Genomic DNA, 17,859 nt, shown 5'->3' with positions numbered 1-17,859 from the left:
GCCCTAAATAATGAAGGTAAATGGAACAGGTATTTTGGAAACTTATCAACACTGATAGTTAGGGAGAATTGGCTGATCTGTTGTTATAGTTATCTGTAAATAATGAAAAAACCATTTTTAAAGAGATGGGGGGCCTGTGGTGAGAATTTTCTCTAGGCCCTTCAGATTTACCACAATAAATGAGTAGGCTCTTTTTAGTTGTTGTGGTAATCTGTTAGTATAGTTTCGTTAAGTGAGCCACACATTTTCTGTGCAGTTGTAATGTTTCAGGCAGTTACCTTTTCTTTTTATCCTTCTCTGTAGATACAGGCAGTCCATTTGTAGAGCTGCACAGTGACATACCTAAAATTATACACATGACTGATGGAGGAGAGATGATCATTCCATGCAGAGTCACAGCGCCAGACATTGCTGTTACTTTAAAAAAGGTACCTTGATTCACGTATATTTCTGAAAGTGTTATTGCAGACATAAATGTGCTGCATTACTTTTTTGCAACTATTTTAATGATTGGAGTGTTTGAGCAATTCCTTTGTTCCCTTGTGTTAAATGTTAACTATATATTCTGGGGACACCTCTGATTTAGGGGATAGTCTCCTCTTGGAGCCTGGTCCAATGACTGAAATCAATAAAGATACTCCCATTGACCCAAGCTCAAGTGCTTGCTGCATAGAAATGTATGCACATGGTTCCCAAGGAAGCTAGTAGAATTACATACATGAAGTAAATCCCCAGGTATCAAGATGAGAACAGTACTTCTTTGTTAATGTTATTCTTGTTTAGTTTAAATAGAGACAACGGCTCATAGAACAGGAGAGCTGTGCAAGTCAAGGATGGGATGCTTTATCTGTGACTGGAGAGCTCCATATGTGAAGGGATAGATGAATGGTATTGTTTCAGGAAAGAGAAGGTCAACTCTTTGTGTAAAACAGCAGGAAATAGTAAGACAGGACTCAAGAAAACTGATGAACTGTTCAAATAAGACATGCAGGGTCAAATTTTCAGCTGGTGAAAATCAACATAGATCCACTGATTTCAATGCTCTGTTGTCTAGGTTGATTTACACCAGCTAAGATGTGGCCCTTGTGTTTTAACTTAAGGTAGAGGTTCTCAAACTGCAGTGGTCCATGGAGCACTTGCTCATGGTCTGTAGAGACCTGGCTGGTGACATGACACTAACTTTCCTCCTTGTTTCCAACTGCTAAATCACATTAAAGGAAGCTAAAAATGCAGAGAAAATAAACAACCTGAATCTAAAAACGATCTCTATAGATTAAAGCACTTTTGATTCTGGAGCACAATTCCTTAGTGAGGTGTGGAGCAGGGTTGGCTTGTGCAGAAAATTTGATGGCCGTAGAAGCAAAGAATAAATGAGGCCGGGACTGAAGTGTGTGTGTTGTAGAATGAGAATCATTTTTTTAGATTTTGGAGGTTGTGTGGTTAAAAATGTTTCCTTGTTGTGTCTTAAACCTCAGTGTATTTAATTCCTAACTGGGAAAACTCCTGTTTCACTAAGCATTCTGCCTACAAGGATCTTCTTTAAAATGAGTTTCTCCTCTCCCTCCTCTTCCAATGAATGAGATTTATACCCACCACTCTTCCTCCACTGCCAGGGAGTATCCACTACCCTTGTAGCTGAAGTTTGTGGTGTAGGATCATGAGGCTCTATAGCACCAAAGTCAGATATAACATGGATTATAAGGGAGGAGGAGGCGTGCCTTAACTAAGGGAATTGGTTACGTATACTTTTTGCATTCCAGGAAAAAGAAATGTGCCTCCCTAGTTCATATCCAAATTTCCTGGAACATGTAAGCTACAAGTGCTTAGATCATGTACTTGGTTATTTGTCATGCTATGAAACCAGTGGATGTAGGCTCCAGCAATTTTTTTGCTTAAGTAACATTTAAGAGAGGCCTGAGATTTATTTTACAACTGCTGTCATAGTACTTATGGCTAGATGGCAAAGCAGTCATTCTGTTTTCTACTTGGCAATAAAGTGAAAAGCCAGGATTCCTGTTCTGGAACTTCTGTAGCTGGAAGAACAGCATCGAGCCATTAGGTCTCTATCCTGTGTTAACAGGAATTCAGAAAATAGGTTCTCAGTCACGTTTCACGCTTCCTAGGGAAGCGATTCCTCCCTTTGGAGTCGACTCAATCCTAAAGTCATGTGGAGACACTGCCATTCGCATTTTATTTCTCTTAGTATTGTTACCTTTTAGTTTCAATGGTGCAATGTGGGGAAATTTCATTATTCATCTCTAGAGCTATGAGAATGAAATACTGTAATTGAATTACAGTGAAATACTGTAATTACCTATTGTACAAATGTAATTGCAGCTTTATGTGAGCTTTGAGATGTGTAGTTGCTATAACTTCAAGTTAAGTGTGTGGGCCAACGTTTGCGTATTGCACAAGATGGCAATCAATATACACAACACAGAAAGAGCCATAAAAATCTTGCAGCCAGGGATTAAGACAGTACAAGGGATTGGAAAAGGAAGATGGAAACTTTCATTTCTGGGTCATGAATTCAAATCTAGCCTAGGTCTATAGCAACTGAAAATTTTTTTCTCATTGTTTGACAACTTGTAAAATTAGTTAATGGTTTTGGTCTAATGGTTAGTAGACAGATTGCCACATTGCCGAAACCACCATTGACACTGCTTATGGTAACCTTTGTCCAAAGTTCAAATGGGCACCACAGCAGCAACAGCATGTGCCTTCCCCACATCACCAGGGTAACTTGCCTCAGCCCCACCATGAAGGAACCATCTCTCGGAGCAGTTGTTTTGTCTCCCTATCTGTTCCTCCTGGCTGAGAATGCCACCGACAGTTTTAACACACAGGGGCAGCCATGTTTGAAAAACAAAATGAAAAAAGGGGCGGAAGATTAGGGAATTATTGACCACAAGAATGGGAGGTTTTATAGGCCCTTCCTTCCCCAAATCAGATTCCTCCTTCTCACATGAAGAAAGATGTAGATATTTCAAAATCTGTTACACATTTCAGTATGCTTTAAATTGGCATTTTTAATACAATATATCTTACAAAACATATGGGAAACATATCTTTACTACATTCATAGGCTTTCAATATTGTATTGTGGCAGGGCCATAAGACCCCATGCAGGATCAAGGCTCATTGCGCTAAATGCTGTACATGTAGGAAGACAGTCCCCTACAGTCTAATTGGAAATAAGAAGAGCAGAGGGTGACTAGGGAAACTTAGCTGCTATGGTGATGTGGGTGATATAAGTACCTAGATGTATAATAATGATAATATCCCATGTTTACTTAGGCTATTCTGACCAATATTGTCTCATTCTTTTCTTGAACTCCCTCATGTGTCTGACTCCATCTTTTGGCTCTCTTTAGATGGTAAGTTCTTTGGGGGCAGGGACTGTCTTTTTTTTCTGTTTGTACAGCACCTAATACAGTGAGGTCCTGGTCCATGACTAGGCCTTCTAGGTGTCATGGTAAAACAAAATAAAACAATAATAACAACAACTAAGTGATTCTGGATCATTTCAACTTTTTTAAAAATCAGTCACTGGTGGTTTCCTGCTGGTCCCCTGGCAGAAGTGGAGTGATTTGAAGGACGAGAGGGTAGTGCTCGGTCACAGTGGCTCTGTGCATCAGGGCAGCGTGGAGAAGCCGGTGGGGAAAGTGGGCAAGCAGGTCACAGAGGGTAGTGGCATTGGTGGAATGGAGTGAGTGCTGAGGGTGGCTCAGTAAGATATAACAGCAAATAAGTAGGGATGGGGAGAGTTGTGAAAGGCCTTAAAGGTGAGGACCTGGCCTGTTTCGGTTCTTTCCAGTTGGAAAAAAACCTTAGCTCTCCTCTCCTCAGAGAACAGCTGATTGGAGCACCTTGGACTTTTTGATCTGACTCAGCCACAGGAGACCAGCTTTGCTGTGTAGGATCCCAGAGGGCTTTGCTTTCATGTCCTGCCCCTGCTTTTAATTTTCATTAGTCATGGATTTCAGTTGTCTAATGTGTCCTTGATGGTAACTGAAGTTTCCCACACACTTTTTTTTTTTTTTAAAGATGCCCAAGCTGCTTATGTAACTCTAACCTTTTCTGGGAGGTGCCGGACTAGTAAATTGTTTGTGCATGGATTTGCATTAGGGATGAGTGGGGCTCCTGGAGCCTGAGGGTCTGTGAACCGCACAAACTATACTCCAGCTTCACAAAATGAGATTAAGTTTGTAAAGGTTTGTTCTAGTAATTTAGACTCTCTCCCTCGCCCTGCGCCACTCCCAGAGAGGGTCAGTGTTAAGAGCTTTTCTAGCTAAAGGGAAGCATGTGCTATGTATTAAGGCTAGATGAACAGCACTCTTAGCCCCAAAGCTAGGCTAATGCAAATTTATTAACTGATTAATTAACGAATAGGAATTCAGCTTGCCCTGGGCAGCATCCTGTGGAGCCTTGGCTGCAAATCGAATCCTCCTCTTATCTCCCAGCAGAACCCCTGGGGGAATGCAGCAGTGAAACAATAAGGACAACCTGCACCTCCACTGAACCAGCCGGGGGTAAATCCAGCTGGATGGCTTGAAAACCAGAGCCGTGAACTGGTTTAACATATTGTTTGTATGTAGAAACAGTAACTACAATAGCGCCGTCCCTAGAATACAAGGCACTGCTGAGTGTCAGCCAGCTGGCTACAAAGTAATGGACTGCACTTATGCGTGTAACACATAAGTCCCCTGTGATTTGCAAGCTTATTATAGCTTCTTATCAGATGTTGTAAAGATAAGGAATTCTATTCTACTGCAGCACTTTTGTGCCAGCTGTAATTAGTCATCATTCATGTCTGTCAGAGGAAATGGCATGCGATGACGAGGGGGATCTTGAGGGCAGCTTCAGGCCTGTGCTGAATAGGCAGCACCGAGGGTGCCACATTTCAGAGGGAAGGTGTTCTGTGCAGGAAGAAGCCACCTCGTCACAAGTCCCCAGATTCTGGGCATCCATCCCTAAGGCTTCGGCTGCAAGAAGAGGAGGGCTGGCCAGAAGACGAGTTCTCTGGTCAAGCCAGGGGGCAGGACAGAGGTGAAAGGCATGCAGCGAGGCTGGTGACAGAAAGCAGTGGCAACGGCAAGGGTGCTTTGTTGACGTGGGAGGGGAAGGGGCACACACCAGTCCTTTCCTAGACCACGAGGACACCGCAGCTCAACTGGGAGAAATCTTAAAAAAACGTGCAGTTCTTCTTTAAAACATGACAATAAAAAATGGCACTGTGAATTTCCGTACTAATGATTTTGGATTCCTCAGTTTTTGGGTACTCAACCTGAGATACTTTAAAGGTGCCTGATTTTCAGTGATGAGCACTGATCCTCTGAAAATAAGGCCCAATTAATGTATTTCAGGTTGGGCACCAAAAATCACTAGTCACTTCTGAAAAATTAAGGTCACAACCTCCTGTGGCTTTCCTCATTTTCCAGTAAGAACTACAATTAGCATGACTGAGGAAGCTCTGCGGCCTTATGATTCATGGATTGTGTGCTGTGATAGTCATGAGAAGCATGTATATTATGATGTGTCAGTTTGGGAACATGTGCACATAATATTCACACTCTTTCAGAAACAATTCAGTGCCCTTAGAAGACAACAGAAATCAAGAGACTCATCAAACTGAATCTGAGCTGGCATTTGTAAAAGGCACAAGATGACAGCAAAGGAAGTTAATCTGTCAACCATAGGGGAAAATGTGTATTTCTTTCTCAATAGCCACACCAGGATAGTTAATTACAAAGTCTGTCTGTCTGAGGCACTTTGACTGCCAACAAAAGCCAATAGCATTGTAGGCAGACTAAGCTCCTAGGCTAAGGCTAGTGTCATTCATTTGTATATTAATTTACAGGCTGCAGTAAATAATGTAAATGATGGATACAAATGAAACCTTCACATTCTGCACCCAGATTTTCTTTTAATTTAACATAAAACATTTACTTGAAAATATGCCTAATTAAATCTTGTCATTTGTAAATTGATTGGCATTTTTTAGATTTGTTTTTTAAATTCCTTTTTATTAAGCCTCCAAAGGTTTTTGGGGAGGGGGCTCTGTGGAAATAAAAATGGATTAGTTTTTATCAAATATGTTCTTGATTTTCAGATTCCACTAGAAACTCTGATTCCTGATGGGAAGACAATAATTTGGGATAGCACAAAAGGCTTTATAATACCAAAGGCAACATACAGATTCATAGGTCTCATGAGCTGCGAGACAACCATTGGCGGGCATAAGTATAGTACGAAATACCTAACGCACCGACAAAGTGAGTAGTGTTCACCTGTCTCAGTCTTGGAAACATGGCTTTATGTTGGTGTGATGCTATTCATTTTTCCTTTCTCTTTGTGATCTGCAGCCAACACAATATTCGATGTCCAACTAAACACCCCAAACCTAGTCAAATTGCTGAAAGGAGACACCCTGGCCATTAACTGTACAGTTGCTGCAGCCTGGAACACAAGAGTTCAGATGACATGGAGTTACCCTGGTGAGGTGAGTGCTTTGGTCTGTATGTAAAAATGCTACTTATTTTCTGAAACAGCATCCCATTAATAAGCAACCCCGTTAGGAATTTTGGCTTGAAATAGTTGCCATACTTGGCATTCCATAATCATGACCCTCGCTGACATGTCTTTTATTGCCTTTTTACAATTATTATTTTGCTTAATTGAATGAGTAAACATGTTTCCACAATACGCTGAGGTATATTGCATAATCAGGAGTGAATAGAATTGTTTCATTCTTGGGAATTTCTTCTTGGTTTCGGTGAAGTAATTGAAATTTATCACCCAGCGCCAAGTTCTCTTTTGTAACAGAAAAGTTTTCAGTTAAGCCATCTTTCTAAGCCCATTCATGTAAAGGACTGGCAGACAGTCAGGCACCCGACTCAAGCATGTTTAGAAAAGATATTACTATTCAGCTAGCCAAGATCTCATTTGTTAAGTGTCACACCAACAATTCTCTTGTTTTGACAACTACAAGAATGATCTTGAATGTATTTCCCCTCTCCTGCCTCCCCCCAGATTGGGAGCATCCTCATAAATACTTGTCATTTATGAAACAACTGCCAGGGAGTCCGTGTTAAGCTGATAAGAAATTTGACATTCGTTTAAGGTTTACAGCTCCCAGTCCTTTCATGTCAGTTTGATTTATACTGTAGATTCAAGTCATGATCATTTATTATGTCAGTCATTGTGCCTAATCACAACCTGAAATTACGATTACACTATGTCAGAATGATTACACCAGCAGCTTCTAGCATATTGTGGCTGTTTCCACTAACATTTTTTCATCTCAGAAATAAATAACTTAGCAACAAACAATATTCTGAGCATGCTAGAGAGGCACATTGTTGCCTTGCCATTGATCCATTGCTTAACATTACACTTTGCGCTGTGAAGTAGTGTTTTGTTTTTGTTTAGATGATAGGCTGCTCCCTGTTTTATAAGACAATAACAATGTTCTGGGTTAAATAAACTCTGAGGCCAAAGGCTGAGGGGGAGTCACAGGAAATAACCCCTCAGCTTCAGTTTATATTCTGCTCCACCCTATTCTCTTGCCAAATCTTGTCATTTCTCTCTCTCTGTAATGTTTCCAGAATTCTCCCCTTCTCTGTTCCTGCTGCTAACACCCTGGTACACACCTTGTCTACTGTAAATCTTCTCCTCTCTGGCCTCCTATTTCTTCTCCATTTTATTCAACATGCTGCAGGTAACACAATCTTCCTCTCCTGTTGCTTCCACCCTTTCCTGTGGAGTCTCTTCATTGTCTGTATGTCTTGTCAGGATCACTCAGATTCTTCAGCCTCATTTCCTAGGTGCGACATAACTCTTCCCCAAGCGCATCTCAGTTCTCATTTCCACTCACTCCCCTGTGTTGGGGCCCTATAGCTGGCAATATTTAAAGTTGGGAAGTCACTATGTAGCCATATGCAAAATTGGTAGATGTAGGACTATAGTAATTAATAACCAGATTAAATTTTAAATTAAGGGTTAGCAGGCACACTGGGTTAATACATGAGCCTTTCACCCCCTACACCAGTGTTTCCTGTCTTGGGGGACTGGACTCTATATGGAGAAGTGTCATTCTAGTTCCTTGGTCACACAGGCAGAGCAGAGGATTGATTTAGTTAGGAAGAATTATAGGACTCCAAATCCAATACCTCCTTAAGATCTGGTTCTGCCATGACAGCTACACAAGCATGGTTAGCTAAGACCTGCATTTACGGTGAATAAACCCCCCCCCCCCAAAGCACCCCTCTGTTCCAGTATGTCTTGCAATAGCCCTTGCTGAGCAATCAGATAATCTTGTTCAAATTAACTCTCTCATTCTTCTCCCAGCCCCTTCCTAGGCAGTCAAAATGGGAAATGACTGCCTAGGAAGGAGTACTGTGGAAAGGGATCTGGGGGTCATAGTGGATCACAAGCTAAATACAAGTCAACAGTGTAACGCTGTTGCAAAAAAACCAAACATCATTCTGGGATGTATTAGCAGGAGCGTTGTAAGCAAGACACTAGAAGTAATTCTTCTGCTCTACTCCGCGCTGATTAGGCCTCAACTGGAGTATTGTGTCCAGTTCTGAGCGCTACATTTCAGGAAAGTTGTGGGAAAATTGGAGAAAGTCAGGAGAAGAGCAACAAAAACGATTAAAGGTCTAGAAAACGTGACCTATGAGGGAAGATTGAAAAAATTGGGTTTGTTTAGTCTGGAGATGAGAAGATTGAGGGGGGACAAGATAACAGTTTTCAAGTACATAAAAGGTTTTGCAAGGAGGAGGGAGAAAAATTGTTCCCCTTAACCTCTGAGGATAGGGCAAGAAGCAATGGGCTTAAATTGCAGCAAGGGCAGTTTAGGTTGGCCATTAGGAAAAACTTCCAAACTATCAAGAGTGGTTAAGCACTAGAATAAATTGCCTAGGGAGGTTGTGGAATCTCCATCATTGGGGATTTTTAAGAGCAGGTTGGACAAACACCTGTCAGGGATGGTCTAGGTAATACTTAGTCCTGCCTTGAGTGCAGGGGACTGGACTAGATGACCTTCCAGTCCTAAGATTCTATGATTCTCCTGCAGAGAAAGAAAAGTGGAGAAGGTACAGGAGCAGCTGGGCTTGCTAGTCCTCCTCTACCCCTATCACCCTGGAGCTAGGGAAATTTGCCCATGTACATTGAGTCCCAGTGGCAACTCTCACAGTGCACTCCGCATTGCCACTAGCACTAAAGGTACTGTGGGCAGTGCCAAAGTAGCAGCCAAGGATGAGATTGCTGCTATTCATTGTATCATTATATTTTAGACTGTACAAAGTGACCTGGCCCTCTTCTGTATTCGGAAAGTGCCTAGTAGATTTTGGATGCTATTGCAATTTAAATAATAATAACTATTTGCTGCTCGTAATATTGTGTCTAATTTAGTTTGTAAGCCCTGTGGGGTGGAGACCAGGTCTTTCTGTGTGTGTTGAACAGAACCAGGGGCCTGAATCTCAATTGGGGTTCTTGGGCACAATCATAAAACATATTAATATTATTATTAATAAATAATAATCATAAAAATAACATTTGATTTACACTTTTTTTCTTTCTAGGCAAACCACAGAGCATCTGTAACCAAACGCATTGGCCAAAGGAATACAGATGCCAATATTTTCTACAGTATTCTTGTTGTTGACAAAGTGCGTGATATTGATAAAGGCCAGTATACCTGCCATGTGAAGAGTGGACCATCAATCAAATCTGTTAACACAACAGTCCATGTTTATGGTAAAAAATAGTGTGGATGTATAGAATGTGTAATGCTCATGATCCATGTTCAAAGCTAAACAATGGTTAGAAGCTTTTTGTATACAAGGACAAAATGGAGGTGAATTTTTGGCAAGCCAGTCATAGGAAGAGAAGAGAGCCTGGGAACAGAATATGTACCATTTGATCCAAGATGCTCTTTTATTTCATTGGTAGTAGATAGCTAAGTCTGATCACTAAGCTGATCACTTTGGTTTGCAAAGTGCATGAAAATTCTTCACTTGTCAATACCAGCAAAAGTAGTCACCAGCACCAGAAAGACTCCCAAACAAGAGACAAATATACAGGCTTAATTTAAATGGAAAAACCCCAATGCTTCTTCTCTGGGCAACGTTTACTTTTGTTATCTATGCCCAGTGGTATGCAAACCATATAGCTCATTATACTGGTTTCTGCTCCTGGAAGTTCTTTGTTATGTGAAGCTCATGAGAACTACATCTCCAGCTGTGTATATGATTCACTCCTTATCAGACACACATGGAGAGTAGATTGATGTGATGCACTCTGTATGGAACTACACCTTGAGACAATTCAAACGCTGAAGCAAGTGCAGGCTACTGCAGCTGATTTATGAAAAGGAGGTTCAGTCTGAGGGCATTAAATCAGCTGAACTGGCTTCCAATAAGATTCCGGCTGGAAATCAAGGTGTTGGTTTTAATTGAGGGTGCTCTGAACGGTTTAGGACCTGCTTACCTGAGAGATCATTCTCTCCATGACATATCTCCAGCAGAGATCAGCCAAGGCACTCACATTGGAGCTCCCTGCCTTGATACTAAATGAGAAGGGACTGCTGGAAGGCGGTTCTCTGGGAGGGGTTCTTGGGTTTGGAACTCACATCCCTTATTGTCCAGAACCTGCATGTGTTCTGGCCGTGCTGCAAAGCCCGTCAAGGTGTGTGCTGAGGGTCCAGGTGGTTATATTCATGGGGAGTCCTGCGGGATTATTTTGTCTGTTTTAATCACTGATTTGGGTGTCCAGAGCACAGGTTGAACAATTACAGCTACATTTTTATAAATTAGAATAAATCAACCTGAAACCCTCAGGACCTGAGCTTTCAACAGCTAGCTTTCTCAGCTCGGGAGCAGGCTTTTGCCAACAGTCAAAGAAGGTGAAACTATTTTTTACGTTTAGATTTGTAGTTATTTTTTATGGCTGTAAAACATGCATTCCTGACACTGTGCTGAAGGGTGGTGTAGAAATGCACTTCGTAAAGGAACAGAAAAAATGAAAGGTATCAGCCCGTTGGGCCCAGCCTGCAAATCTTTATTTGAGCCAATAATCTTCCTGAACTCTAGGTAGCGTCGGGTTGATGGTATTACAATATTGAATTGGGACTTGCCTGCATTATTCTTAACCTTATCCTTGATACTCAAAACATAGTTAAGTATAGATACGTCTGCACTTTCAAAGGACATCTACAACCCATTGATCTGTCGTATGTTTTCCTTTGAACCAAACTTTACAGATTTTAGAAGAAAAAAATCTTCCTCCGGTGTTAAAGAATACTCCATACATTACTTTGTTAGGCAAACTAACTCATCATAAAGTAAAGGAGGACTTGTGGCACCTTAGACACTAACAAATTTATTTGAGCATAAGCTTTCGTGGGCTACAGCCCACTTCATCGGATGCAAATAACTCATCATAGAGACTGAAACACGGGACAATATACAGTAATGTAATTGTACAAAGTGAATAGATTAGACATGATTATAATGAAGTTATGAAGAATTTCTTTGTTTGACAATGCAATTGTAAGCCACTGATCCAGAGTCTTTTTGTCTTCTGGTTGTTATATCTCTGATGAAGATAAATAGAACATTTCTTCCCCTGGAAAAATCCTCTTTGGAATATATAGCCAGGTTTATGGGCCATGGACCAAATCTCAAATTTCTGAATGTTTGTGCTGATCCATTAGGTTTTGTAATGGCTAGATGAATCGCTATAAATCTCTGGTAACTCAGAGCTCAGTCTTGGGCTTTATCTACATTGGCAAGTGAAAGACAAAAGTTTTATCATTCAGAGGTGTTAAAAAAAGCCACATACACAACCCGGAAAGACAAAAATTTTGTCGACGACCAGCGCTGGCGTAAACAGTGCGTTGTCGGCAGAAGTGCTCTCTTGCCAACAATGCTAATGCCGCTCATTGGGAGTGGAAGTTTTTTGTCGGCAGGAGAGCCGACAAACAGTGGCTACACCGCATGCCTTTTAGCGGCACGGCTGTAGTGGCATGGCTGTGTCGCTAAAAGCTGCGTCATGTAGACATAGCCTTGATCTCAGAATCCATGGATGCACAAATGATGATCAGAGATCCCTATTAGACGCCTTCTTGTAAAGGTCACCATAACATATGTCTTATTGTCTGTAATAAGTATGAAGCCTGATTGAGAATCAGTATCTTAACTATGTTGTATTTTGGTTTTTTAAGATAAAACATTCATTACTTTGAAACACCGAAGGAAAAGTGTGCTTGAGGCTGTAGCTGGCAGAAAATCCTATCGGCTGTCAATGAAAGTGAAGGCATTTCCCTCACCAGAGGTTGTATGGTAGGATTACAGTTATTTCCACATAGATAAAGGAACTACCTCTTGGGTGGGGAAATAACACCTTTGCTCAGGTGTAATCATTTGATTTCCTGGTAAAATATTGAAATAAGATACCCTGATATGGAAATAAATGATTATAATATTTAGCAGTTTTATTGCATATTCCATCAGAGGATTTCAGAGTACTCACAAAATAATTAATTAGGCCCTGATCCAGCAAAGCACTTGAGTGTGTGCTTAACTTCAAGCACACAAGTAGTCCCATTGACTTTAATGAAGCTACTCCCGAGGTTAAGGTTAATTGTGTGCTTTGCTGGGCCTAAATCCTCACAACATACCCATGAGTTAGGAAAATAGTACCCCCATTTTATACATGGAGAAGGGGAGGCACAGAGAGGGTAGGCGACTTGCCCCAAGTCACACAGGAAATCTGTGGCAGATGTGGGACTAGACTCCAGCTCTTCTGGCACTGTCTTGACCACAAGACCATCTTCCTTCAGATCAGCCAGAGAGAATATTGGAAAGAAATAAAAACTTTAATTAAAAGTAATGACTGGGTTGAAAGAGTCAACCTTATAAAGTATTACTAGAGGTTGGCTTAGTTTTCTGGTGGACTGTAGTTTCTATACCTAATTTAGTGACTTGAGGTTTTTTTTTTTTGGGGGGCTTAAATGCACTATATTAAGAAATCTTTTAAGAAGTTTTTTGAATTTGTCCAAGCATCTTTTTATCAAACAATGCTATCTATTTATGATCTCCATTTTTTTTGTTTAAATAATTTTAAATGGCAATAGCTTTGGCTTGATTCATTACACTTTAACAAAGGGTGTGTGACAAGACTGATTAGAAAAACAATCCATAAATACATGAACAGCGTGAGTTCATAGTACTCTCAGCCAGAATTTATTTTTGCTTCAAACATTGTGTTTTGTTTTAATCTCCCCCATTGCGTTTGCTGCTCCAAATGGAAAATTAAGAAATATATATATATGAAACTGGTATAAGCCATTATTCAATCTTTTGCATTTCTAGTTAGTGGTTTGATTTCTTGACTGTCCATATAGAAACAGAAATGCAGAAGGAAACCAAAAGTCCTAAACCTACAGTCACTAAACAGATAAGATTTCCATTGCCCATGGAAAGACTGGGCAATGGACATTTAGGACCTTACCCAAAATGTTTCTTAGAACATGACAGTGTAGTAGTGTGTCCAACAATTTAGTGAACTAAGTCACCATTGTAGAAAAAAATTATTTGTACTCTATTAATAATACATCAATTTTACTATATCAAGTTATGGAAGAACTGTTGATGCCAGCTATAAAACTTTGAAAACAATATTCTGTTTAGAAATGACTCTACTTTCTGTTGTTTATAAAGATATCTGCATGAACCCAGGATATCTGGTTCTTAAATTTTCACAGTCCAGTTGCTCTTTTCCCATCTGAAATCACGGTCATGTTTGTGATATCAGAGCTCTTTACTCAGGAAAGTTTTATGATGTCATAAAGAAAGGGTTTGGGACTGGGTCATGCAGCTTTTACTCATAGGAGTAACCCTTACTCATAAGAGTAGTCCTATTGACTTCACTGGATTATTTATGTGGGTAAGGAGTGAAGGATTGGTCCCTATGATGTAAAATTGGGAATAAGCGGCTGGAGAGCTTGGACTCTCCATTTTCATACAAACATACATATTAAAAAACAGATCTGAACAGTTGAAAGTTGTAGAGGTCTGTTAGATCATATTGATATTAACACATAGAATTTTCCTTGTCAAAGTACTTTATAAATATTTTACAAAGGCCCACATTTTAAAACTATTTAGGTAGTGCTGTGCTGAGTGTTTCAATGCTTGACTGATTCAGGAGCTTAAATCTCATTTTCAAAAGGGATTTAGGCACTTAGGAGTCTAAATTCCATCTGTATGTGGGATTTAGACTCCTAAGTGCCTAAATCCCTTTTGAAAATGGGATTTTGGCTGAGTTTGGGGTTGTGACACTGAGGGCAGCAATGTTTAAATACCCTTACAGACCTGGGCCTAAGTCTGTCGAGTGCTGCTCCCTGCAAGTGGTGGCTATGCCACTGCTAGAGCATAGACCAGGCATTAAACAGATACTAGAGCCTAGTCAAAAGGTCAAGAGAAGAGACACAAGATGAAGGAATATAGCAACACGATCTCTCAAAATGCTGTTTTCCATGTGATTTCCTCTGACCATCAAAGTGCAAGCTTGGTCTGCCATAGATGCTCATAGCTTAAAACACTTCAACATGAGGATGTTCACATTCTAGCGTATAGCTACTCTGAAAAACACCATTTTCATAATCCTATGTTATAATGTTCTTTTAACAGGTTAAAAGATGGGTTACCCGCTGCTGAAAAGTGTGCCCGCTATGTGGTTAAAGACTATTCATTAATCATCAGAGATGTTGCTGAAGAGGATGCAGGGAATTTTACTATAACACTGAGTATACGACAGTGGAACTTGTATAAGAACCTAACAGTCACACTCATTGTAAATGGTAAGTTTGCAGGCTGGTATTTACTTTGTTATTAAACACATTGAAGGGCCAGATTCTCAGCTAGGGCTTGATCTTGTACAAGTCAAGTCAATGGGAAATTTTCCCATTTATTTGTTGGAAGTAAGAGCAAGCTCCTGGTGTAGATTGGCAGAGTTACACTGAAGCCAAAGGAACTGCATTGATTTATACCAGGTTGGGGTCTGCCCTCCACAGTTACATTTTTTCCACATTACTTAAGTATTTTTAATACCTATGCATCTCACTGTACTTTTCCGCATTGGTGTTGTTTCAGTTCCCGAGGGGGTTTCAGTTTCCTAACTTCCCACTGTGCAGGATTATTTTACTTTCATGATGATAGAGTGCAGTGGAAACTCAACTCCTTCTGACTTCTGGTCTATTTACATGTTTTACAGTGAAACCCCAGATTTATGAAAAAGCAGTGTCATCATTTCCTGATCCCAATCTCTACCTACTGGGCAGCAAGCAAGTGCTGACTTGCACTGTTTATGGTATTCCTCAGCCTACAATTACGTGGATATGGCATCCTTGTAGACAAAATCGTTCCAAAGCAAGGTAGGACAGCTTGTTTACCTGTTCTGCTCCCACACTACAATGATCAAAAGAACTTCTTTTTTTACAGTTGTAAAGCTTGCAATTACAGTAGAGAAATCAGCGGAGTTTGTATGATTTTGTATCACTGTCTTTTGTATTTTAATACATCTGGGCAAAATGCAGTTTCTTATGCAAAATGTGGCAGAAGTGGCACCTTCTGCATCATTACCTTACAGTTGTAGGGAGAGCTGATGGTACAAACTATTAGTGCTATATTTAGTACACTTCTAATTATGCATGCAATGATTAGAAGTGTACTATATACAGCACTAATAGTTTAGTATTAGAAAGCAAATGTACTCTACAATATGTTCTCTGCAAGGCTTCTCTTATAAATTCATGTTACAACAGACGAGTTCCCCTTTCTTCTTAAAATGCCAAAGGAATAATCTTCTGCAGAAACATTTTCAGGATATTTTGGATTCTAAAAGAACAAAGACAAATATACCTTCCAATACGCCAGTAGATAGAAATATCATAAATCCACACATGCCCAGCTCTTACCTCGTTGTATGTTAGCAGTGTAAAACGTAACACCATCATAAAGACTCACGTGATATTGAAGTTCAGCAAATCTTTTGTATTCAAACCTCCTTCCCTAGCTTTGGTTTCTTTTATGACTAGTTTGAACACTGACTCATTTTGCCAAAACGTGGCCTAACTCATAAAGTCAAACAGATTCTTAACTAAAAATCCTTGACACAAACAATAGAATAATAACTACTAATGAAGGGTGCAACCTGCAAGATGCTGAGCAGTTACTGCCAATTACCAAAGCCCTTACGCATATGCTTAACTTGAAGTACATGAATAGTCCTTCAGACTTCAGTAAGACAACCTATGTTTCAAATTAAGCATATGCTTAAGTGCTTTTGTGGCTCATGGCCAGAGTGCTCAGCACCTTGTAGGATCACACCTTAATTTTCCCATCATACCCAGGGGTGAAAGTAAGGCGGTATGGGCTGGTACGGTGTCCTGGTAAAAAGTGGCCACCGGTACCGGTCCGTACAGCTGACTTTAAAACACTCAGCAAAGGACCCTGCTTAAAGCGCTGCCGTGGCAGTGCTTTAATGTCGTTGCTCCTTTTGCCCCCCCACCCCATCAGGCTGCCAGTGGTGGGGGGGGCAAAAGGAGCAGCTGCCCCGGGGCCGGCTATTTAAAAGGGCCCGGGGCTCCGGCAGCCACAGCAGCAGGAGCTTCAGGCCCTTTAGATCGCTGCTGGAGCCCTGGGCGGTACAGGCCAATCAGCGTGGATGGGCTGGCTGGGGGACGCTGACCCCCAACCCCGCCCCTTCCGTCCAAGGCCCCGCCTGTTTGGGGGGGGCACGCAGAGCTGGCCTCCGTACTGGTAAGAGTTCCGCTTTACTTTCATCCCTGATTGTACCTTTCTTTAAGATTATGCAAATGAGAATCATTTGCTGTACTATTCTCACCAATAGGTGGCACCAGAAATCTCTACATGTGCTTTAGTAAGGAAAAGTTGCAGTTCTCCATTTCACCAACAGTATTTCCTATATTTGTTACATTAGAAGTACCAGTTTCAAAACTGTAATTAAATTTGATCTTTTTACTTGTAGGTAAGGCATAGGTTTAAAGAAATTACAATGGCTTTTTCACTGAGGAGTCCTTGGTGAAAGCCATATAGACTACGACATTGGATCCTTTTAATTTGACCTGAAAGTTTATCATTTTTTCATATTTTTATGTAAAATATAGGGTGGAATTGATACAAGAGTTGGTTCTTCTTGCTTGGGAATCAGAGTGATGTCCTATGTCTGTGCAACATCTCTCTCTCTCTTCACAAACACAGGACTGCACTACTATATAGTAGATCATATAATGAGAAATAAAACGTAATCATTTCTAACCCCTGAAGCCTCAGTTAATGAGATGAGAAGAAATGAGCTTTAACATGTGATCAAAGGATAAAAGCAACACATTAAATATCAGTCGTGGGCTCTATTGCAAGTTTGTCTCCAGATCTGTTTCAAATGTGCTTTCAAAATCGTTGTTGCGATTCTCTTTTAATACTCCCCTTTCCTCCTTGCAGCCCTCATAACAAATAAAAAATATAGATGCTCCATTTTTAATACTTCACATATTATTTACGCCCTTTGAAATACTGGGTGAAAGTTAGTCGTCAGGTAAAGACATAGATACCGAAATAATTGGGGGCCCCTTGCTCCAGGGAGGAAGTAACCTGGCACAGCTTACTTCCCTCTCAGTGCCAGCTCAGTTGCACTGTCTGGTGCATTGGAGAGGCAGAGCCAAGTCTTCACCCACTCCCTACCCGCCTGCCCAGGAGAGTAATTAGTGGCCCTGTGGCCACTGCTCTCTCCTTTGCATGTAGGGTGACCAGACAGCAAGTGTGAAAAATC

At 40.7% G+C, this 17,859-nt stretch overlaps 1 protein-coding gene across 3 annotated transcripts in view; it reads left to right on the top strand.

The window, feature by feature from the left end:
* Nucleotides 1–17,859, top strand: part of FLT1 (fms related receptor tyrosine kinase 1) — a 138,737-nt gene that overhangs the window by 33,075 nt on the left and 87,803 nt on the right. For 2 of the 3 annotated variants that reach the window (XM_074958962.1, XM_074958980.1), the window contains exons 4-10: nt 304–428; nt 6,113–6,275; nt 6,366–6,502; nt 9,588–9,762; nt 12,230–12,347; nt 14,700–14,869; nt 15,283–15,442. In XM_074958962.1, coding sequence (XP_074815063.1) covers nt 304–428; nt 6,113–6,275; nt 6,366–6,502; nt 9,588–9,762; nt 12,230–12,347; nt 14,700–14,869; nt 15,283–15,442 — 1,048 coding nt within the window. Of the gene's footprint in view, nt 1–303; nt 429–6,110; nt 6,276–6,365; nt 6,503–9,587; nt 9,763–12,229; nt 12,348–14,699; nt 14,870–15,282; nt 15,443–17,859 lie in introns of those variants that run through there. The other variant, XM_074958971.1, reaches the window with a different exon arrangement.

This window comes from Natator depressus, chromosome 1, assembly GCF_965152275.1.
Source record: "Natator depressus isolate rNatDep1 chromosome 1, rNatDep2.hap1, whole genome shotgun sequence".
Taxonomy (NCBI): domain Eukaryota; kingdom Metazoa; phylum Chordata; order Testudines; family Cheloniidae; genus Natator; species Natator depressus.
The sequence above is the reverse complement of the archived record's forward strand: the minus strand, read 5'-3'. Positions and strand labels throughout refer to the sequence as shown.